General features: G+C 41.8%; 1 protein-coding gene across 1 annotated transcript in view; it reads left to right on the forward strand.

The window, feature by feature from the left end:
* Positions 1 to 24422, forward strand: part of ADGRB3 (adhesion G protein-coupled receptor B3) — a 646981-nt gene that overhangs the window by 313174 nt on the left and 309385 nt on the right. Inside the window, exons 9-10 of the mRNA XM_045011262.1 lie at positions 8638 to 8739; positions 9187 to 9293. Of these exons, the coding sequence (XP_044867197.1) occupies positions 8638 to 8739; positions 9187 to 9293 (209 nt within the window). The remainder of the gene's footprint in view (positions 1 to 8637; positions 8740 to 9186; positions 9294 to 24422) is intronic.

Consider the following 24422-nt stretch of genomic DNA (forward strand, 5'->3'; position numbering starts at 1 on the left):
TAAGAACATAAGAACTGTCATATTGGGTCAGACCAATGGCCCATCTAGCTCAATACCCTGTCTCTGACATTGGCCAGTACCAGAGCTTCGGTGGGAGAATACAGAACAGAGCAATTCCGGAGAGATCCATCCCATCTTCCTCTACCAGCAAAGAGGAGATATCAACTTTTTATGATAGACTATGAGAAAAGGGAAAATATTTTAATATCATTACTTATTTGATGCCAATGCTTTAAGTTTTGTTTAAATGTGGAGACCTGATAAATTATCTCCAGCTATACCATCTTTTTTACAAGATGTCAAGGTTCCTTCCCCACTCTGAACTGTAGGGTACAGATGTGGGGACCTGCATGGACACTTCTAAGCTTAATTACCAGCTTAGATCTGGTATCGCTGCCACCACCCCCAAGCACTACTTTTCTTCCCTGGGTAGCCTTGAGAGACTTCACCAATTTCCTGGTGAACACAGATCCAAACCTCTTGGATATTAAAACAAGGAGAAATTAACCATCCCCCCTCCTTTCTCCCACCAACTCCTGGTGGAACCAGATCCAACCCCTTTGGATCTAAAAACAAGGAAAAAATCAATCAGGTATTAAGAAAAATGCTTTTAATTAAAGAAAAGAAAGGTAAAAGTAAAACCCTCTGGGAGAGATTAGCATACCAGCTACTCTCACAGACAACAGATTCCAAACACAGAGGATGTTCCCCTGGGCAAAAACTTAGTTACACAAAAAATACTCGAATACCCAATTTTGATAATTCCCTTAATGCTACCAAGACAAGTTACAAAGGAAATAAACATAAACCTATTTATCCCTTTCTAAAACTTACTACTCTGATAAGAGGCTGGTTCCTTGAGCTTTTTCACTCCCGCTGAAACTGAAACTCTAAACAAAGGAAAACTTCCCTCTTTCCTTTTGAAACATCTTGTTCCCCCATTGGTTCCTCTGGTCAGGTGTCAGCTAGGCTAGGGGAACTTCTTAACCCTTTACAGGTAAAAGAGGGATTAACCCTTAACTATCTGTTTATGACACAAGATTTGTGAAAACTTTGCTTTGTTAGTTTTGATAGGGGATAGGGCGCTGGGTTCTAGTCTAAGATCTGCCATTAATCTGCTGTGTGACCTTGGGCAAGTCACTTCACCTCTCTGTACCCCTGTTTTCCCTTCCCATCCTTTGTCTGTTTTGCCAATTTAGATTGTAAATTCTTTGGAGCAAAAAATTACTGTGTGTGTAGAGCACTTAGCACAATGGGGCCCCAATCTTAACTAGCGCCTTTAGGTGCTACTATAATACTACTAATAAAATAATACTGAACCAATTGTCACTATTGTCACTATGATCAGTAGAATAAAAATGAATAAAGATATTAATAGGCAAGGTTAGGGTCTAGTTCTTGACTTTAATGACCAACAAAGTTTTTTAAGCCATCCCGAATTTAGAAGTGCAGATATAGGACTGGATACTTCAAGATACTGAGTGCCATAAATTCCCACTGAAGTCATTGAGCAAAATTCCAAACAGGTTGAAGGTGATGCAATTTATCAATACATTGAGAAGTATATATTCACATCAGCTTTTAAAACAGACTTTCGATATGCAGTCAAAAAGAAAACTCTAGAAGACTGTTACAAGAGTTTCCACTGTACCAAGTAAAAAATATGTAATAGTGTCTGTAGAATGCTTTGAACATTTTATTTTATAGCCTCAAAATAATTACTAGATAGATAGATAGATAAGCTACACTTGGGAAAATTCATGTAATTATTAGAGCTGGTTGGGAATTTCATGATGAAATGCTTTTTTTCTATTAAATGTAATTGTTTTGACAAAAAAAATGTTGAGAATTCTCAGGTCTAGGATGGAATTACTGGTCAAAAAGAGAGATCAACCGACTCCAGAATAGCAATAGCCTGGTGGTTAAGCCTCTGCCTGATTTAGAAGAGGGAACATAAGAACGGCCTTACTGGATCAGATCAGTGGTCCATCTAGCCCAGTATACTGTCTTCTGATAGTGGCTGGTGCCAAATGCTTCAGAGGTAATGAACACAACAGGGCAATTATCCTCTGTCATCCAGTCCCAGCTTTTGACAATCAGAGACTGAGGAACACACAGAGCATTGGGTTCTGTCTCTGACCATCTTGCTTAATTGCCATTGATGGACATATCCTTCATGAATTTCTCTAATTCTTTTCTGAACCCCATTGTAGTTTTGGCCTTCACAACATCCCTTGACAAATAGTTTCACAGGTTGACTCTGAGTTGTGTGTTCTCTCTCATATCCCCCCGTAGTTATGTCCCTTTGTCTCCCACAGCCAAGTGAATGCCCTAACCACTGGGTTGTTGGCTATTTTGGGGGAGGGGGGAAGGGACCTCTTGTGTTTTGTTTTGCTGTTTTGTGAAAACATTTGGAATGTCTCAGTTTTGTTCTTTATTGGAATTAAACTAATTTTCAAAATCCTGAAATTATTCACAAGACGGAATTCTTGTTTTCTGGCCAGTCATAGTAATTATTTCACTTCATATCATTACTTTGGGGCAGCATGGAAATTTTCAGTGTTCCAATGCTCTGCCTGGGAAGACAGGGCTGACTCACTGGGACAGGCCTAGTCTACACTGGAGGGGGGGGAGAAATCGATCTAAGTTATGCAACTTCAGCGACATGAATAACGTAGCTGAAGTCGACGTACTTAGATCTATTTACCATGGTGTCTTCACTGCGGTAGGTCGATTGCTGACACTCCCCTGTCGACTCTGCTTCCGCTTCTCGCACTGGTGGAGTACCGGAGTTGATGGGAGAGTGCTTGGCGGTCGATTTATTGCATCTAGACTAGATGCGATCACTGCCCATCGATCCAGTGCGTAATGTAGACATGTCCTTATAGTACCTACCAGTGCTGTCTCCAACTGCTTTCACAAAATACTTTGAACACCAAGAGCTCAACACACTGGTGGCATAACTAGCATAGAGGGAGTGCATTTGTGCCAGTGGGGACTTGGGCCCTGAATGTATTGCTTTCCAAGAATCCAGCTAAAAAACATTTTTGACTGGGTTCACTAGCAGTGCAAATTTCCTGAACACAATATTAGTCTCATTTTAATTAAATTCTGACCAATACATCTCACAAAAGGGAAAAATTGTAAACAGACTTGAAGGCATTAGTTTGCAAATTCATCCTAAACACAATAAAGGTCTGAAGAGTAAGTGGGAGCAAGCCTATAGAATATGTATGTTGACAGTTTGTGCTTTTTCAGGCACAGAGTTGGTTCTGAATGCTATAGAAGTATGTGAATGATTTTCACTATTTAATTTCAATTGTGAATTAATGTTATACATTCCAAGATATTAGACTTTGTAGAGAATCATTCATGTACTTCTATAGCATTCTATATTAAGAGAACACCAGTCATATTTTTTTCTTTTAATATATTCAATTGATAGCCTCACTTGCATGATACTTTTTAAATTTATATTTTGCTCACTGAGCCAGGCCATGATACAGCTCACTCCCATCTCAGGCATAGATTCTTATTCAGTAATCTTCAGAAAGGTATTAACAATATAATGCTTGGGACTTTCTAAATGCAACTGGCATGGATCTGTCACCATTTTAGTTAATTTTATAATGAAGGGCTTATTAAAATATAGGATTAAAAGTTATCCCAGAACAAACAATGTAGGTGACAGTTTTAATACAAAAAAAATTAATTACAATTGTTGGGGGTGGTAGTCCCCGAAGCCTGCCTCCCATAATCAGTTTTCACTGTAAGCAAATCAGTTTTAGCTATAGACACTTAATATGAAGGCAAATGCCCCTCTGTGGGTATCTTTCAAAGGGCATGCTGGTCCTGCAGCACCCTGTTCAGGTCAATATGGCTCTGCTGAGACCTGCCTCACTTTCCCCTTAAGTCAGGCTCACTTAAAAAGACCACACAGGACAGATATTCAACACATTCCCCCTTCTGGAGTTCATTTTATTAAGTCCTGCACAATGTCTTTTAAAAGAAAATTCACAAAGTCTTCATCACAGTTTCAGCTGGGCCCAGCCCCTCCTGCCTGAGGGATATCCTCTCTTTAAAAGTTTGTTAATTAATTTCTTTCAACTTCATCCCAGGCTGGGCGCAGTCCCTCCTCCCTAAGGGTCTGTCTTCCTGCTCACCTCATGTCTGGAATTCAGCCATCTCCAGAGGCCTTCCCAGCTGGTGCCTTCCTCCTTCCAATTCAGGGCCCTTCCTTACTTCCTTCAGTGTCTTCAGGCATCTCCCAATCACCTGCAGCTGTCTCCCCTGTTGTAAGGCTCAGTAGCCTTCCCTTAAGTCCTCTTGGGCAGCAGGTAATTAGTCCAAGTGCCCTGGACCCTGCTCTCTTAAATGACAGTGCCCAACAAGCAGCGTAACTGACACCCAGAAATATGGGGCTGGCTCTTGGGAGACCACAAATGGAGATCTACAACACTTGCATGCCATAGAGCTGTGCTTCAGGAGGCAACATCTGCAGAAGGGTCAAGAAGTATTTTGTGGGCTGGGACAGCTATGAATATCCGCCTGCTGAACATCCACAGCATTTGGGGGAAAGAAAGCAGCAGCCCCAGAGTGGCCTAAAGGAAAAGATTTTTCCTCTATCCATCTCCACAGATTTCCATTGTGCCGCACCTGCTTACTGAGATTACATGAGGGAAACAAGATTTGGCCTGTAATGGAACAGTTTGAGGGAAGGGCATTATGTGCAATATAGCTGGTTTGCCAAATTTGCCCCCATAACCCTGGTGTCTTTGACCTTAGATTAGAAGGAGATAGTTACCGTCTCTAGACACACAACACAGTCTCTAATTTATACCAGTAAATGATGCAAGTGATTATATCAATTGTCCAGGTTAAAAATATTTAAAAATTACTACAATAGTAACATAAACTAAACACACAAAAGAATCATAGAAATTCAATCCCACATGTAATCCACAAGGCTACTCTGAGGGCCACAGTGGTCTTGAGCCTCCCAGTCAGTCCACTGGATTCAGAGAGAACTCCTCCAAATAGCTGCTCTGTGTTAGTCTCTTCTGGCCCCTTCCTCGCCTTTGGTTTGGCACAGTCTGCAAAGGTCACAGATATCCCAGTTGAGAGATTATCAAGGGTTACACAACTGAATAAAGTGATCATAAATCAGCAGATGTCCAGATATGTAGATATTTACACAGTGTAAGCTGTTCTGTACATTATTCCCCACTTTGGGTGCACCATGCAGGGAACATTCTTCTTCATTTGTACACTGTGCTCGTCAACATGGTAAATGTGTAGATATAATCCATATTTGCTAAACTAGAAAGAAGAGAAGGAGCAAGCCAGATTCTACAGTTTTTAAATTACTTACCTGACATCCCACTTAATGTCATTACCTCATTAATGATTAAACCAACAATGGGTAATCAGTTCCTGTAATCTTGGAGGTGAATGCAAATCCATGGTTTTCGTTTTAATTTAATTTTAAATCAGCTCATTAAAGAATAACCATGCCTCCAACTTCTCAGAGTCAGAATTTAATAAGTTTATATCTTGGGGCCAAGATGGCACACTGTAATACAATACTGTATCATCAGCAATCATAGGCAGAGAGGAGAAAATACACAGAAGTTGAGGGTTATTAGCTGAAATAGAAGTTAATAAAGCATGGGAAAAGACCTTTATGACATCTCCATATACGAATAAACTCAAGTGGCTCACTGACCAGCATCCTGGTGATCCTCAGCTACCGCAACAGTGTCAATTAACTAGCACTCAGACTGGAGAACCAAAATAGCACAAAGCCATCTGTCCAGCCCCTAATCCTGAGTTGCTCTGTGCTCCCCCAAGCTGTAGCTGAGGAGTGGAGCTGTAAGCTTCTAACACTGCACAAGGTTCGAATTCTGTGAAAAAACACCCCCACACATGTAATTTTGCCACTACAAATAGAACCAAAATAGGTCAGTACTGTTCAGTCTGTTTTACTTCCTACTTAAAATACAGTACCTTGGCACACTTCCAAATAGTTGAAAGGTCTCCACACATTTTCTACCTTCAACTCTCTCTCAAATAAAATGTCTAAATTACATTTGGCCACACACATATAAAATTCAACATTTGGAAGGGGAAGGAGTTTGGCATGTGAAAGTAAGTCCTGAGGTGATAGACCACTTCATATGCCCTCTGTTCACTAATCTAAGTATATGATCAATTAATGTATCAAAGGGCCTACATATTACCTACACATATGAAGTATTAATTCATGTGATACATTTTAGAGACAGGTGATAAATTGCAGAATTATGTAATAACTTTCTAACCTCCTGAACAGTGTCAAACAGCCACTTTTTTTTTACTAACCTTCTAGAGAAATATTCACTACTTCACTCCCAGACATGGAATTTCCCTAAAATGTCCATCAACCGAAGTACCATGATAGCTTTTCTATACATAAAATCATCCTCAAAAATATAAATGGTATTTTCTTGTACTGTTGCTTCTAAATGGGAACTCACACTTCTAACCCTAAAAGGCTTAGGAAAATTGATTTTAAACTAATGCAAATTTACCATATTTAAACTGATATAAAGAGAGAATTTCTGTCCCAAAAGCATCCAAGCAACCTTTCACTCTGTAATTCTATATAATCTGTTTGAGTATTGGATGGAGTCTGAACTGGAATAAAACAGATTGAGCAAGTTTGTAAAGCCAGATTAGACATTATGTAGTCAATATGAAGGGGGAAGACCCCTACAAAAAAGAAAGTCAGTTGTAAGTCAGCACCTGGGTAAGCTGTAGAAGCAGCAAAGAATCCTGTGGCACCTTATAGACTAACAGACGTTTTGCAGCATGAGCTTTCGTGGGTGAATACCCACTTCTTCTTGCATCCGAAGAAGTGGGTATTCACCCACGAAAGCTCATGCTGCAAAACGTCTGTTAGTCTATAAGGTGCCACAGGATTCTTTGCTGCTTCTACAGAACCAGACTAACACGGCTACCCCTCTGATACTGGGTAAGCTGTGTCAGTTTTCAGAGCCCAAAGACCATCTTTCTTTTTTTTCCCCCACAAGGTTAAAGTATGACAGTAATTTGAACATGCTTATGTCACCAGATGTTCCCCATTTATCATGCATCCCTTGCTTTCCCCCATTAGAACATTGGCCTCATGAGTTCACTTTTAGACTGCCTTATCTGAAACAAATTAGCATTCTGGATAAGTGAAACAGCTCGCTTTCTTAGGGTTTTGCCATTAAGGGATATTCTTGCTTCTCTAGCATCATCAACTTTCCTTGACTTACGATTCAGGAGTGCTGATGCCGAGGCAAATTTAGCAAGCAATTTTCAGAACGACTGTGATTCATATTAGTATCACTGAGCCATCTGCAAGGAGCTCTTTGTCATCCACAAAGACAGAGTTCACTGCTTCTGCATAGTTTTGTCAGTAGAAGTACAGGGAAAGGGCTGTCTTGTGGAAAAGGAATTGGAATTAAACTCAAGATACTGGGGTTCAATTCCTGCCTCAGCCATAGTTTTCCTGTATAACTGTGGTGAGTCCTTTAATCCCTTTGTGCCTCACTTCCCTATCTGGAAAGTGACGATAATTATACTTCATTTCTCTAACCCTTTATCTTGTCTAGCAAGCTCTTTGAGGAAGGGACTTATTATGAGTATATACCGCATTTAGTACAGAGGGCCATAGTTTCTACTCTAATACAGACAATGATAGAAGGAAAATATTCCCCATTTTTCTCTGCTACTCTTGAAATGATTTCAGCTGCTAGTGTTTTCCATCACTTCAAATGGTTAGACAGATCTGTCAAAATGGAGATTTTTTAGAATTACTATATTCAAAAAAATACAAACTGGGAAACTACAACAAAAATACTGAACACCAAAAGGAATCTAGAAGTCTTGATTATGTGAAAATGCTACAAATGTAGTTTTCTTTTACCTTGTCCATATTTGCTAGTAGGAATCTGTTACCATGGGAATGTGAAAGTCATTTCCTTTCCTTTTAAAAACTTTTTTGTGATAATCAGTAAAGGTCATTTTGGCTTATAGCCATTCTGCTTCACATTATTGGCCTCACTCGCTAATACCACAATTGCGATGAAAGCCATTTCAAAAGAAGTAGTGACCTACTCTCTTGTTTCCAGAATATCTGCTTCACAATTGACATGCTTATCACATTTAATGTTTCAGCAATGGCTTTAAAATAATTGCTTTGGGTGCAACTAAAGTTTAAAAAAAACCCCACAAAAGCCTTAAAGAGTTTTCTGCATTTTTCATGCCTATTAACCATACTGATTTGCAACAGAGACACAATGTTTTAAACAGAAACTGGTAAAATGTGGCATATTTTTAAAAGAGCTAATATTGCATATGTATGTATATAGGCGAGAGAGAGAGTAAATGCCACAGATTGTGAAATGAAAGCCCAGCAGGAAGAGAGATCCTACACAAAAATCAAAGGAGATCTTACATTTATGTGTTAAAGCATGTTAAAATGAGCCCCTAAAGACAACAATCTGCATTTCTCAGAGAGTATGGGGTTAAGGCTGAGGATGTATTTTCTCTGATATGCAGTGTATACATTTTCCAAAAGCCTATATTCAAATACTCATTTTTCAATCACAGCACCTTACGAAATATGTCCTGAAGATTATTTGATGTCAATGGTGTGGAAAAGGACCCCAGCTGGTGACATGGCATTCAATCGATGTCCTCTCAATGCCACAGGTACATTAGTACATCAAATTTACATGCTGACAATAGAGGGGAAAAAAACTGTTTTCTTTTTTGTTAAAACTGCCCTTCCACATGCGTTCAAACACATCTAACCGTTGCCCAGCTACTACAGTGAAATATATAAACATATATAATATAATGAGTAATAATTAATTGCCAGGATGTATTAGGCAGTTTGCTGAAAATCAAGCAGATCATAAAGCCTTCTAATTAAAACTCGTAAATGCCAATTATATGACACAGCAAATCTGTTACAGAAACATAAGATATAAGTAAGAACATAACATGTATTGCTCTTTGAATGCTGCTGATGCTCATTTGCATGAAATTGTTTCTGTGTGTGCTCTAAAATAATATAGAATGTATCCTACATAGGCTTTGTTCACTCTGACTATTCTCAGTTATATAAATATTTTCTCTGTTCTTTATGACTCACAGGCACCACTAGCAGACGCTGCTCTCTCAGTGTTCATGGAGTGGCCTTCTGGGAACATCCAAGCTTTGCTAGATGCATATCAAATGAGTACAGACACTTGCAGCATTCAGTAGGTGCAAAGCCAGCTTTAGTACTTGCTCTGTTTATTCTTTGCTAATCATCACCATATAAGCATTTAACTGTTTACCCTTCAGTCAGACTTCTGATGAGGAAGAGGGGTGGGGGAGACTTGAGGAAGGATAATTTATATCCAATGTATATAATTGTGATCCTGTATATCTGCTGCTGTTTGAATGAAAGAGCTCTTTGTCTCACTGTAGCAGTGAAAAGAATGATGAAGGCTCCCTTTTTCATTGTTCATTGTATAAAGTTTTTATCGAGGTCCTGGGGGGTAAAGGCACATATTTTAGATTTATTAGCAAATGAGATCGGAATAAATGAGATTTACAGGAATTCAACCTACTAAGGGCATGTTATAATACTTTAGATTTGTTGATTGCATGCTAGCAAGTGAGGAACTATGATGCCTCTTTGTGATATCAAATTCTGAACTTCCACTTTAGGTGAAATAAAAGGGAAAACAGTTGAAAGGTAAAAATACCGCGCTGGATTGCAAACAAAATAAATAATCCCATGGAGCAATATGATATGCTTTTCAAACATACATAGAAAGGTTTCTTGACAAGATATAACATATAAATATATTAACAATGTCTTCCTAAATGTATTTTTTAAATTCTGTTTTTCCAGTTAAGGACTCTGCCAGGTCATTCCAGTGCAGGCAGAGCCCATTTTAAGATTCTCATGGACACTCATTTTTTTTTCTTCCCAAGATATATTTTCCTGACACCTTATTACTCCCCCTCCTCTTTCAAAGGTCACCATTAATGCTGCTCCATTAATCATTCAACAGAGGGGCACTAACAGCTGTGTGTTTGTGAAGGAATATGACTACTTCCCAGCCTCTCAACCAAGCGCAACACTCATGTAATGTGCTTAACAATCTGGTGGCTGAATCTGATTTCCCACCTGGAGGAGATTGTGATGAATTCCCCTGAGCTGCCTTTCTGTTTCATTAGATTCCAACTTAATTGAGACAAGGGATGCAGTTTCAGCATTAGCCAACAGAAGCATTATTTTTAAACTCAGACAAGGAGAAAGCACCTGTGCTAGACCAGACCTCCCCTCTTCTGCATGCACCTGGCTGGGAGTTGTGGTATCCCTCTACCTTTCATTCAGGAGAGCAGAGCAAACAATATGGCTTGTAATTATTTGCAATTAGGTATTTTTAAAGTTTTTAAAAAATGAAACATGTTTTCTGTATACTTAAAAATAACCTGCCAATTAATATCAATATGTTCTGTGCTAATTAATGCAAACCTACTGCAAACGAGTACTATAGTAGCCTCGATAAATACAGTATCAAAGTACTAGAGACAGGATCTTGCAGTATATGAAAAATGATGCAAACTGTATTTTGGGGACAAGTTTTGGAGACCTTTCAGAAATAAAGGAAAATTATGGGCTTGATTATAGCTGGTCCTTGCGTGGCAGCACACATTAGAGCTATAGCAGGTGGCACAATGGAGTAAGGAGCCTCTGGTCCCTTCCTTCCATGACCTGCAGGACCACTGCCTGGAATTGCAGCCTTTGTGCTTGAAGGAGCAGAAGAGATGGTACTTAGTTGCTTTCACCTGGGTTCACCTCAATGGAAAAGTGGTGGGGACATGCTTCCACCCCTCCAAGCACCAGCTATGTTGTGCGCCTTAAAGGGATGTCAGAGATTACGCCCTCCCCCTGCACAACTGGGACGCTTCACTTTAAGGCAGAATGTCTCTCTGGGGTGAAGTGGCTCTGCATCACGCCTACTGCAGTGCCGTGACTAAATGCTATGATTTAATCATGTATATTTTTGTATAAAACATCTTAGTAATTTCCCAGTAGATAAATAATGTGCTGCAAATACCTTGGTTTCTTTGCTCTTTTCCTATTAGTGTGTTGCAGTTTAGACACACTTTACAGTGATTTCCATTACAAATGGACAGTTGCAGTGATACTTACATACTGCCTCTTCTTGAAATGGGAAATACTATAAATACTGCATATTTAACAACTGAGGATGATACATGTCCAGTTTTTAATAACATTCACAGTGATCTATTGTGTTACAAATATCTCTTGCCATAGAAATAATTCAGATCAGAAAAATTGATATTATTCAAAATTTTCGTATTGGTTCTGATTTGAGGTGAAATCCTGGCTCCACTGCAGGCATTAGAATTTTTGCAATTGACTTCACTGGGGCCAGGACTTCACTCTTGGAGTTTTAAGTATATTGTTTTGTTTTGTTTAAAAGTCTCCATTACTGTTGTGATGGCCTAGGCACATTCCACACCTGAACAATTCAGTGCAGTAGACTACGGAATATCTGATGGGATTGTTAGCATTTCAAAATTCAATAGCTGTTAAAACATCCATGGCCTGATGGAATTCACTGAACCTATCATTTTGGAGCAAAGGCAAATAGAACAGCCACAAAACAAAACCTAGAATGTTGCATTCAGTGACATGTACAGAAGTTGAAGTGTTTCATATGAAATACTGAAAGGGTTAAACAAATTTTATCAGGTATACATGAAATAGAGCTGACACTTTTAGACTAAGTGTGTTTCTACACTGGGCAGTTAACCCAGGTGATTGGCACCTAGGCCTGAGCATCTGGGTTATCCTAGCCTGAGTGTGACCATTCCCACAGCAAAGCCATGCTCCTATTACAGTATCCTTTCTGTTTCTGCACTCACCAGTGTGTGTTTAGGGGCATAACCCATGGTTCCTTGTGCGGAGATGAGTTCTTGTGGGAGAACTCATCTGTCCTTTTGGGGGGAATCATGGGAAGGGCATTAGAGGATTAGCAGGACTCACATGATTTTTCAACAGTGTGACTGTTGAACTTCCATGGGTTGCAGGGGAGTGGGGCTATTGTGGTGTGGGGAATGACAGTGGATTCACCACTACACAGCTCCATAAGCCTTATACATCCAGGCTGAGGGTATCGAAAGAGATTTACAGGAAAATCAGCTAACATGAGGGTATAAGATGAGCAGTGTCCCCATCTGAGCGTGCTACCAAAATCCCTTATTCCTTCCTGTTAGAAACTGTTGTCTGGTGCATGCCACCTTCCAGTCACTTTTAGAATTTTCATAACCTGTCTGTATCTGTTTTCAGCATTTGTAAAACGGGGATAATAATTAGAGCTGGCTGAATAATGGAACCAGTTATTCATGAATAACTTATCCAACATTTGGCACAAAACAATCATCAAATCACTTCAACAAACAATGTTTGACCATCTTAGACAGCTGTTTGAATAATATGAAAAATCATTCACTGAATAATTCAAGGGACAAAAAGATGCCAAAATCTGTCAAATAAACTTTTGGGAAATGATTTGGTCAGCTCTCCTGATAATACTTGCAGAGCTTAGTGAGGATTACTTTTAGTACGATGCTATACTTTAAATATGTAAAAAGATAAATGCTATTCTTTGCCCTCTGCAATCATATGGTCCACAGTTCAGTCAATTACTTGCCCTTTTTCTGAACATGTTTTACATGTATTTTGTTATAATTGGAGTCTAGAAACACGCAACTAAAAATAGATGCATTTGTTACTTCACTACCTGAAATTATCATTATATTGTTAATTTAGCTTAGGAACATAAATATACATCAGAAAATACTAATGTAAAAACAAGATTCCCACAAAAAAATTGAAATATTAATTCACAGTAGTTGAAAATATTTTCAGAATATCTAAATACCAATTAACTCCTTTGAAAGATAATTTGTCATATCTCATTTACTGTCACGATGAGAAATTCCAAACTGAATTAATAGGAATTGTTGCTTGTCATGGCACACATGACTTTGAATCAAAAGACATGGCAAATACATGTGTTTCAGCTGTGGGAGACCACCAAACTGCCATCTGACTTCTAGCTTGTGGTATGTCAGTGTTCAAAAACAAGTGTGTGACATTCTTTTTATTTCGAGGAGTTGCATTATTATGCATTAATTATTTTATATAACAGTATAAAAAGTACTCATTATTCTTGCCACAAGCTCATTCAGTAAAGAGGGCCAAATTCTAGTTTTCATTATGGTTTGTGGACAAGGGTATTAAGTGAATTGTAGCTTTTTAAGGCCAGAGAGGGACCATTTTGATTATCTAGTCTGAACTCCTTCAGAACACTGGTTATAAATTGAACTACAATATATTTCTTAGAAAGATATCCAGTCTTGATTTAAAGTCTTCATATGATGGAGAATGCATCACTGCTCTAAATAACTTGTTTCAATGGTTAATTACCCTCACTGCTAAAAATTTGCACCTTATTCCTAGTCTGAATTTGTCTAGCTTCAGCTTCCAGCCATTGGATCTTGTTATGCATTTTGTCTTCTACGTTACAGACCCCTCTACCATATACTACTGTCAATGCACATCAAAACATTCACTGATATTAATGAAGGTTTGCGCAGAAGACCAGGGGTAGAATATGTTTTTATGTAATAACTAAATTTTGATTGCCATTTATTATTTTTCTTCATAATAAATTATTGCTTCCCCATCCTTCATTCTCTTTTTCTCCCTCTTCTCAGTCTTGGTGTGCTTCCTATGTTCTCACCGCATTTCCTTCCTTGCTGCATTTTCCAGTTGAGTTGCTCCCTTTTCCATACTCTAGCCTCTAAAACAATCAAACATAGATTCATAGGTTCTAGGGCTGGAAGGGACCTCAAGAGGTCATCGAGTCCAGTACCCTGCCCTCATGGCAGGACCAAATACTGTCTAGACCATCCCTGATAGACATTTATCTAACCTACTCTTAAATATCTCCAGAAATGGAGATTCCACAACCTCCCTAGGCAGTTTATTCCAGTGTTTAACCACCCTGATAGTTAGGAACTTTTTCCTAATGTCCAACCTAAACCTCCCTTGCTGCAGTTTAAGCCCATTGCTTCTTGTTCTATCCTTAGAGGCTAAGGTGTTTTCTCCCTCCTCCTTATGACACCCTTTTAGATACCTGAAAACTGCTATCATGTCCCCTCTCAGTCTTCTCTTTTCCAAACTAAACAAACCCAATTCTTTCAGCCTTCCTTCATAGGTCATGTTCTCAAGACCTTTACTCATTCTTGTTGCTCTTCTCTGGACCCTCTCCAATTTCTCCACATCTTTCTTGAAATGCGGTGCCCAGAACTGGACACAATACTCCACTGAGGCCCGACCAGCGCAGAGTAGAGCGGAAGAATGACCTCTCGTGTCTTGCTCACAACACACCTGTCAATGCATCCCAGAATCATGTTTGCTTTTTTTGCAACAGCATCACACTGTTGACTCATATTTAGCTTGTGGTCCACTATAACCCCTAGATTCCTTTCTGCTGTACTCCTTCCTAGACAGTCTCTTCCCATTTTGTATGTGTGAAACTGATTTTTCCTTCCTAAGTGGAGCACTTTGCATTTGTCTTTGTTAAACTTCATCCTGTTTACCTAAGACCATTTCTTCAATTTGTCCAGATCATTTTGAATTATGACCCTGACCTCCAAAGCAGTTGCAATCCCTCCCAGTTTGGTATCATCTGCAATAAGCGTACTTTCTATGCCAATATCTAAGTCGTTGATGAAATTGTTAATGATGACACTGAAGTGTCATCACTGGGCATAAGAGCTGGAACTCTAATGACATCAGCTGCAAGTCAGACAGTTCACATCTCTGATTCATTGTTTCCACTGTCTACTGAGGAAGGTTACACTTCTTCAGTTCCAGTTTAAGTGAAACCTTACATTCTGAATACGTCCTGCAGTAAATATAAATACCTAAAGTGGGCTGGATCTGGCCTGGAAGCTGTAGGTTTGACCTCCTGGTGATTTATGGGTGCTTCTTACATCATTTAGATAAAGAAGATAATCAAGGGCCTATGCTTCAGAAATCTCTACAATGAATGGATCAGACTCCCTAAAGGAGCAGAATCAGAATCAGGATTAGCAGCCAGGAGAGTAATTTTGAAAGGAAGTCCCACCACCTACAATCAGTGAAATGCCGTGACAGAGAATTGTCCTTTGCATCACAACTGGACAGACTGGACCAGTGGGCCACACGCATCCCATCAGGATAATCTACTGGTGGGCTGCCAGACAGTTTGTTTACATTTGCATGGCCGCACGCAGCTCCCAGGGGCTGTGGTTCGCTGTTCCTGGCCAATGGGAGCTGCAGGAAGTGGTAGCCAGCACATCCCTGTGGCCCACACCGCTTCCCACAGCTCCCATTGGCCAGGAAGGGTGAACCACAGCTACTGGGAGCTGTGGGTGGCCATGCAAATATAAACAAACTTTCTGGAGGCCCGCCAACAGATTACTCTGACAGGCTGCATGTTGCCCACCACTGGACTAGACTCAAATTCTGGTAGCTATGCAGTGAGAGGATTACAGTGCCAAGAGTCTACCACTGAGAATATCTTGCAGCTGGTTCCTTTGAATAAACACCCACCTCTGAGACCAACAGCTTGAACACAGGTGTTGGGATGAGGAAATAGGGAAGAAGTATTTTTGATACCCTGACCAGCTCTAAAGATGGTAGCCACATTAAACAGCACCTGGAAATGAAATGGTGGCTAGTGCAGAACATGTAGGACAAGAGTAGAATGGTTTGGGACAGAAGAGCAATTACTCATCATAACCCTATGGGAGCTTTCTGGAAGGAATGGGTGAAGCTACTGTGACCAATGATGCTCACTGATCTTAAAGAATCAACATTTAACTTCTGCCTGTACCCCTAAGAAAATGATCAGACACTAAAACTAGCAGTGACTCCACCACCAACCTCTCCAAGACTTAGAAAAGGGGGAGTTACCATGAATTCATTGCTAGCTCAAATGACTTGTCCATGGGGACCATTAAAAACCTTCTCCAGAGCAAACATAGCTTTTGGAAAAGACAAGATAGTCTTGATAACATGTCACTGCTCCACATCAAAGATAGAGTAACCTGTGCACTTAAAGTGAAATTCCTTGAAGTGGCTCTTGGCCATTTAAAGACTGCATAATATGTGTATATTGTGCTGAAAATGCTAATAAATAGTGATGTCTATGAAAGCACATAATATGTCTTGCTTTCTGAATGTCATCAGAAATATCTGAAAATCTCTCAATTGTTTCTTATTTTCTAAATCTAACTTAAAGAATGAATGGAGCCCAATTTTCAAATTTAGATGACTAAAATTCCATATTTAGGCACTTAGATGCCAAACACTAGTATTTGTGTAATTAATCTCCTGAATCAGGCATGAATACATGAAAATCAGGCTCTTATTCTAAAGAGGAGATTAAGTTAGAAAAACAGTTAACTCTTGGGAGTCTGGGAGCAAAGATTCACATAAGAAATAACTGACTAGTTTCAAGTGATTAAATCTAAGGCTGAAAGGGACCTTGAGAGGTCATCTAAACCAGCCCCATATGCTGAGGCAGGACCAAAAATGCCAACACCATCCCTGACAGGTGATCAGCTAACTTGTTCTTAAAAACTTCCTATTCCAGTGCTTAGCTGTCCTTATAATTAGATATTTTTTCCTAATACCTAAACTAAATCTCCCTTGCTAGAGAGTAATCTGGTTGCTTCTTGTCTTACCTTCAATGAATATGGAGAGTAATTGATCACCATTCTCATTATCACATTTGAAGACTGTTATCAGGTCCATCTTCAGTCTTCTTTTGTCAAGACTAAACACAACCAGCTTTTTTTAACCTTTCCTCATAGGTCAGTGTAACGGTGCGGCACTCACTCCTGCAGCACCTTCTGTTGGTCACCCTGGGAATTAGCTCTTTTGACCCAGCGCGCCCTCTGCAGGCTGGTGCCTCGCTGCCGCTGGCCCCCATATCCCTCCCGGACCCAGTGCCCCTTAGCCTTGGGCACTGCCCTCTGGCAGTACACCTGCTCTCTGGGTCTCCCCACCCAGGGGAACCCCCACCCACTATCCTCACCTCGCCTCAGTCTTGGGCTACTGCCAGTCACCATCTAGCCCCAATCACTGAGGCAGACTGCAGTGTAAAAACCACTCATCACCAGCAAGGAGCGTTTGGACCAGCTGCCTCTGCCTACCCTGGGCTGCACCCTTGCACGCTAGTACCTTTGACAAGGCCGCAGCCTGGGGCTTTTCCGGGCGGGAGCTCCCCATATCCCTTGCCCTATTCCCCAGCCCTGCTCCCCTCAGGTACTCTGTTCAGCTTCCCAGCAGCCAGGCCCTTCTCCCTTTAAAGACAGAGAGAGATGGACTGTGCTCTTGGCCCACTGCCTTCTTATAAGGGCCAGCTGGCCCTGATTGGGGCGTGGCCACAGCTGAGCCTGCTTCCCCAATCAGCCTGGGAACTGCTTGCTCCCAGCCACAGCCCTCTCCTGGGCTGTTTTAAGCCGTCTAAGGCCCGAGCGGGTGACCACCCACTACAGTCAGGTTTTCTAAACCTTTTTCCATTTTTGTTGCTCTCATCTGAACATCTGAACACTCTCCAATTTGTCCACATCTTCTTAAAATGTGGTACCCCAAACTGGACAAAATACTCTGAGGCCTCACCAGTGCCAAGTAGAGCAAGACAATTACCTCCCTTGTCTTACATACAACGCTCCTGTTAATACCACCTCCCTTGTCTTACATACAATGCTTCCATTAATACCAGAGTGATATTAGCCTTTTTTGCAACTGCATTACAATGTTGAGTCATATCTGTGATCCACTGTAACTCCCAGATCCATTTTAGCAGTACTATCACCTAGGCAGTTAGTGCTCATTTTGACTTTTCCTTCCCAAGTGTAGTACTTTGCACTTGTCTTTGTTGAATTTCATCTTGTTGATTACAGACCAATTCTCCAATTTGTCAAGGTTGAATTCTCCAAAGTGCTTGCAACCCCGCCCAGTTTGGTGTCATCCACACATTTTATAAGCATACTTTCCACACCATTAACCAAGTCATTAATGAAAATCTTGAATTGTACCAGATAGACCTCTGCAGGACCCTACTAGATATGTTCTGCCAGTTTGAGAGTGAACCAATTATAACTACTCTTTGAGCATGGTCTTTCAAACAGTTATGAATTCACCTTATAGTGGTATCATCAAGAACACATTTCCCAACTTTGCTTACATGAATATATTCTCATCCGAGTGTATTGGGAATTATGCAGATGAATTTTTGCATATGAAAATGATAGTATAGGCCATAAAATTGCTTTTCTGCTCCTTCTAGATCATGCCATAATTTTGCTTTCGCTTCCTGCTCAGCAATATTATTCACTATATTGCAATTGGTAGGCTGAAATATAATTTGATCAAACAAACTCTGAGGTGAATAATGATTTGCCTCAGCTGCAGCTCATTAGAACTGATTTCATTTTTCCAAATTATATTACAAGGGCAGCTTATCAGCCAGTCAGTGTATTCCTCGATGAAATGACTGCTCTGCTTCCAGACAATGTATTGCCTCCTCTGCGAGTTTACTGGTTCATCTCTTTTTACGTGGTTGCAGGGTAGAGCTGACTCAGTTATTTTTGCAGTGATTTGAACTTGCAGTTCCCTTATTGCTGTCCCGAGGTCCCACTCGTACTTTAGTTCATGTTGAATCATCTTCCCATTACCAGGCTGTGGGCTCAGGGAATTGCAGCAGTAGAACCTGTTCTGTCACCTTCATAGCTTTGCAAGAGGTTGCAACATACGCTTTTTCCCTCATCTCTCAAAACACCTGATCAGTGCCATCCATGCTCCCCCTTTCCCTGGTTCCACATTTTGCTTCCACCGGGACCAGATGGCATTCACCTAAGAGTTCTGAAAGAACTCAAATGTGAAGTTGCAGAACTATTAACTAGGGTTTGTAACCTGTCCTTTAAATTGGCTTTTGTACCCAGTGACTGGAGGATAGCTAATATAACGCCAATATTTAAAAAGGGCTCTAGAGGTGATCCCGGCAACTACAGACTGGTAAGTCTAACATCAGTACCGGGTAAATTAGTTGAAACAATAGTAAAGAATAAAATTGTCAGACACCTAGAAGAACATAAATTGTTGGGCAAAAGTCAACATGGTTTCTGTAAAGGGAAATCGTGTCTTACTAATCTATTAGTGTTCTTTGAAGGGGTCAACAAACATGTGGACAAGGGGGATCCAGTGGACATACTGTACTTAGATTTCCAGAAAGCCTTTGACAAGGTCCCTCACCAAAGGCTCTTACGTAAATTAAACTGTCATGGGATAAAAGGGAAGGTCCTTTCATGGATTGAGAACTGGTTAAAAGACAGGGAACAAAGGGTAGGAATTAATGGTAAATTCTCAGAATGGAGAGGGGTTACTAGTGGTGTTCGCCAAGGGTCAGTCCTAGGACCAATCCTATTCAACTTATTCATAAATGATCTGAAGGAAGGGGTAACCAGTGAGGTGGCAAAGTTTTCAGATGATACTAAACTGCTCAAGATAGTTAAGACCAAAGCAGACTGTGAAGAACTTAAAAAAAAGATCACACAAAACTGATTGGGCAACAAAATGGCAAATGAAATTTAATGTGGATAAATGTAAAGTAATGCACATTGGAAAAAATAACCCCAACTATACATACAATATGATGGGAGCTAATTTAGCTACAATGAATCAGGAAAAAGATCTTGGAGTCATCCTGGATAGTTCTCTGAAGACATCCATGCATTGTGCAGAGGCAGTCAAAAAAGCAAACAGGATGTTAGGAATCATTAAAAGGGGGATAGAGAATAGGACGGAGAATATATTATTGCCCTTATATAAATCGATGGTACGCCCACATCTCGAATACTGCGTACAGATGTGGTCTCCTCATCTCAAAAAAGATATACTGGCACCAGAAAAGGTTCAGAGAAGGGCAACTAAAATGATTAGAGGTTTGGAACGGGTCCCATATGAGGAGAGATTAAAGGGGCTGGGACTTTTCAGCTTGGAAAAGAGGAGACTAAGGGAGAATATGATAGAGGTATATAAAATCATGAGTGATGTGGAGAAATTAGATAAGGAAAAGTTATTTACTTATTCCCATAATACAAGAACTAGGGGCCAAATGAAATTAATGGGCAGCAGGTTTAAAACAAATAAAAGGAAGTTCTTCTTCACGTAGCACGCAGTCAACTTGTGGAATTCCTTGCCTGAGGAGGTTGTGAAGGCTAGGACTATACCAGCGTTTAAAAGAGAACTGGATTAATTCATGGAGATTAAGTCCATTAATGGCTATTAGCCAGGATGGGTAAATAATGGTGTCCCTAGCCTCTGTTTGTCAGAGGGTGGAGATGGATGGCAGGAGAGAGATCACTTGATCATTACCTGTTAGGTTCACTCCCTCTGGGCAGGGGCGGCTCTAGGAATTCTGCCGCCCCAAGCAGAGCGGCGCGCTCTGGCGGTCGCCGGTCCCGCGGCTACGGGGGACCTCTTGCAGACGTGCCTGCGGAGGGTCCGCTGGTCCCGCGGCTCTGGTGGACCTCCCGCAGGCATGCCTGTGGATGCTCCACCGGAGCCGTGGGACCAGCGGACCCTCCACAGGCATTTCTGCGGGAGCTCCACCGGGGCTGCGGGACCAGCGGACCCTCCGCAGTCATGCCTGCGGGAGGTCCGCCGGAGCCGTCTGTCGCCCTGCCGGCAAAATGCCGCCCCAAGCACGCGCTTGGCGCGCTGGGGTCTGGAGCCAGCCCTGCCTCTGGGACACCTGGCATTGGCCACTGTCGGTAGACAGGATACTGGGCTAGATGGACCTCTGGTCTGACCCAGTATGGCTGTTCTTATGTTATGTTCTTATGTTCTTTCATTTCCTGTCTCTGGCTCCCCACTGTGCTGAACAAAATGAGGAAGTAGCCAGCAGGTGAAGAAAGAGAAAAAGAGGATCAAGAGAAAAAAGGCAACTACTGCCTACCATTTAGCAACTACAACTATGCGGAGAGAAAACCTATGGTGGAGAATTCTCCCTTTCTCCCTAGCCCCATTCTGGAAGAGGAATGGACTTGAAGGAATGGAGAAGTCCAGCATTGGCTCATTTCTCTTACCCTCTTTTCACCCTTTCTTGGCAGAGTATAGTATTGATGCAGAGAGTTTTTCCTTACATATGAGCTTCAGAACTGGTACAAAGAAATGTAAAGATGAGCTCTTCCTGTTTCTTGGCAAGTAATTCCTTTGAAGTCTCATTTAATCCCTCTGATACAGCGATTCTCAAATTTTTGCAACCCGAGGACCTCCATTTTGATTTAACATTTTTGGGGCTTCCTAAACCCCCATACTCAGCCCCAAGCCCTACCCCCACTCCACACCTTCCCCCAAGACCACACCTCTGCCCCACCTCTTCCCACTCCCCTCACTCAGTCCATCCTCCATCCCTCCATCGCTCGCTCTCCCCTACCCTCACTCACTTTCACCAGGCTGGGGCAGGGAGGGTTGCATGCAAGAGGGGGTTCTGGCTTTGGGAGGGAATTTGGGTGTGGGGGGTGAGGGGTGCGGGCTCTGGGAGGGAGTTTGGGTGCAGGAGAGGGTTCAGGGTGTGGGCTCTGGGAGGGAGTTTGGGTGCAGGCTCTGGGCTGGTGCAGGGGGTTGGGGGTGTGGGCTCCGGGTGGGCGGCACTTACCTTGGGCGGGTCCAGAAAGTGACTGGCACATTCCTCTGGCAGTGGCTCCTAGGCAGGGGGTGGGTAGGGGTCTCCATGTGCTGCTTCTGCCCGCAGGCCCCGACCCCGCAGCTCCCATTGGCTGTAGTTCCCGGCCAATGGCAGCTGCAGAGTTGAAGGTCGGGTCAGCGGCAGCGTGTGGAGACCCCCCCTGCCCTCCCTCCCCTAGGGGACGCAGGGACGTGCTGGCCGCTTCCGGGAGTGGCACAGAGTGAGGGTAGGCAAGAAGCCTGCCTTAGCCCCGTTGCGCCGCCGGACTTTTAGCACCTAAAATCTCCCGGTTTGGAGTTAAGGGAGGAGTTGATCAGCATTGTCCACAGAACCCCTGGAGTACCCTCAGAACCCCACAGTCCCCAGTTTCAGAAATGCTGCTCTAATATACATTCAAATTAGTACAAAAATAAATGTTCCCTCTTCCCCTCCAAGCTCTATGTCCCCTCTTTCCTCTAGAAATCCTACATTAAAAGAAAGCCTGACGGCAAAAAAGACTGACCCCTGCTTTGGCCCCTGGGATGGCAGTATGAAAGGACCAGAGAGGCATAAAAGGGCCCTAAAAGCCCTGACTCTGGCTGTGGGAAGATTCCCCAGTGTGGCTAACCCAGAAAGCTGCCTCCTGAGGATCCCCTCACAAGCCCAGGTGTGCTGAGGTGAGGCTTAGGGTTTGGAACACAGGGCTGTGCAGGAGATACTGGGTAGTCCTGGGCATTTCCTCTAACTTAGGGTAGGTTTACACTTACCTTCCGGGTCGACGCAATGAGTTCGACTTCTCGGAGTTCGAACTATCGCGTCTGATCTAGACGCGATAATTCGAACTCCGGAAGCGCTGCGGTCGACTCCGGTACTCCACCACTGCAAACGGCGGTGGCGGAGTCAACGGGGGAGCCGCGGAGTTCGACCCCGCCGTGTCTGGACGGGTGAGTAGGTCGAACTAGGGTACTTCGAATTCAGCTACGCTATTCACGTAGCTGAATTTGCGTACCCTAGTTCGACCCCCCCTTCTTAGTGTAGACCAGGCCTTAGACAGGCCTACAGGGCATTCTGTATTACAACAAGCACCTCGCCAGTCCCCAGGGCAGCCAGGATCTGGAGAGTGCAAAGGTGGTTGAAATCACCAAAGCCCCTGCATCTCCTTGCCTTTCTTCCCTTCCATTTCTGTACCTCCTCTCTTTAAATCCCACGGAACATCAATAAGGTTTCCTGCCTCTCTTTAAATCCCACATAACATCAATAAAGTTTCCTGCCTCACCATCCCCAATCACTCTGATCACGTCTGCTTTCAAAAAAAAAAAAAAAAGAAAAAGTAAACTGAACTTTTCTCCTGTTGTTTCTGCCACTGCTCCCTAATGCTGAGTTGTGCTACAGCAGTGATCAGCTCTGAGTGCTCCCTGATCGCATTGATATTCTAAGCCAACCAACACTGCAGCCGACAGGTGAACTCCACTACAGAGGGAAAAAGAAAGATGAAGGCCATTTAAGAACTAGATAAAGAAAGCACTCATGCAGTTGTTCCTTAAAGTCTATCACCACAGTAAAACTGTTCACTGTAATGTAACTTGCAGAACGATTTCAGGAATTTGGCTAGGCTCTTGGAAAACAATGGTTACAGTACATTACACTTAACATAATCATCCCTCTGTTACCTTTTGCTCTCCCCACCTGTTTGCTGTTTCTCCCTGTTGTCTCTCATCTTGTACTTAGATTGTAAATTCTTTGGAGCAAGAACCGTATTTTTGCTGTGTATCCAGTGTGCCATGATGGAGCCCCAATCTGATTTATGGTCTCTGGACACTACTGTAATATAATAATAATGTACTCAAATTGGGCCAAATTCTGATTACCTTGTACACACAAACAAGGTGACTAGGATTTCAACCGCCACATCAATATATAATCAGATAAATGCATAATTTACCTATATTAACGGGAGAGAGAGAGAGATTAAGAAGGATTCCCGATAAACAGGATGTACTGTGTAAAAGGAAAGACAAATTATTTGAAGTACATACCCTCACTATACCCCCCAGCTTTGGCAGTTCCCTCAGTATGGAGATCCATGAGAGACTTACCCCCCCAAGCAATACTATGTCTGTCATAAAATGAAAACAAACCTTTCAGATTCCTCATTCTCTTTCCCCTCAACTCCTGCTCCTGTCAACTTGCATTATACATAGATAATGCCAAAACTTAAAGATATACCCTCTGGTTTAAAAAAACAAAACCCAACCACCTCTCACACAGCATTCCAATGTGAGTTGAATTAGTCACAGGTAACTGCCGTTCTAAGTGGCAATACTTAAAACATCATATAAATGCGGTTCAACAAACTCAGTGACAAATTGAACAAGAAAAAATATGAAAAACAAAAGAAATGGAACTTCCTTTTGTGATTGTGTCCCCCAAAGCCATTTTTCCACTACTGGAGAAAAATCCTACAACCTTCCTATTCATAAATTTTGTGGGAGAACTTAAATGTAGAAGCTTAATCGTGGCCATTTGTACTAACGAATGCATCATTGCATGTCCCCTAAAAATCAATTA

This window comes from Mauremys mutica, chromosome 3 (genome assembly GCF_020497125.1).
Source record: "Mauremys mutica isolate MM-2020 ecotype Southern chromosome 3, ASM2049712v1, whole genome shotgun sequence".
Lineage (NCBI taxonomy): Eukaryota > Metazoa > Chordata > Testudines > Geoemydidae > Mauremys > Mauremys mutica.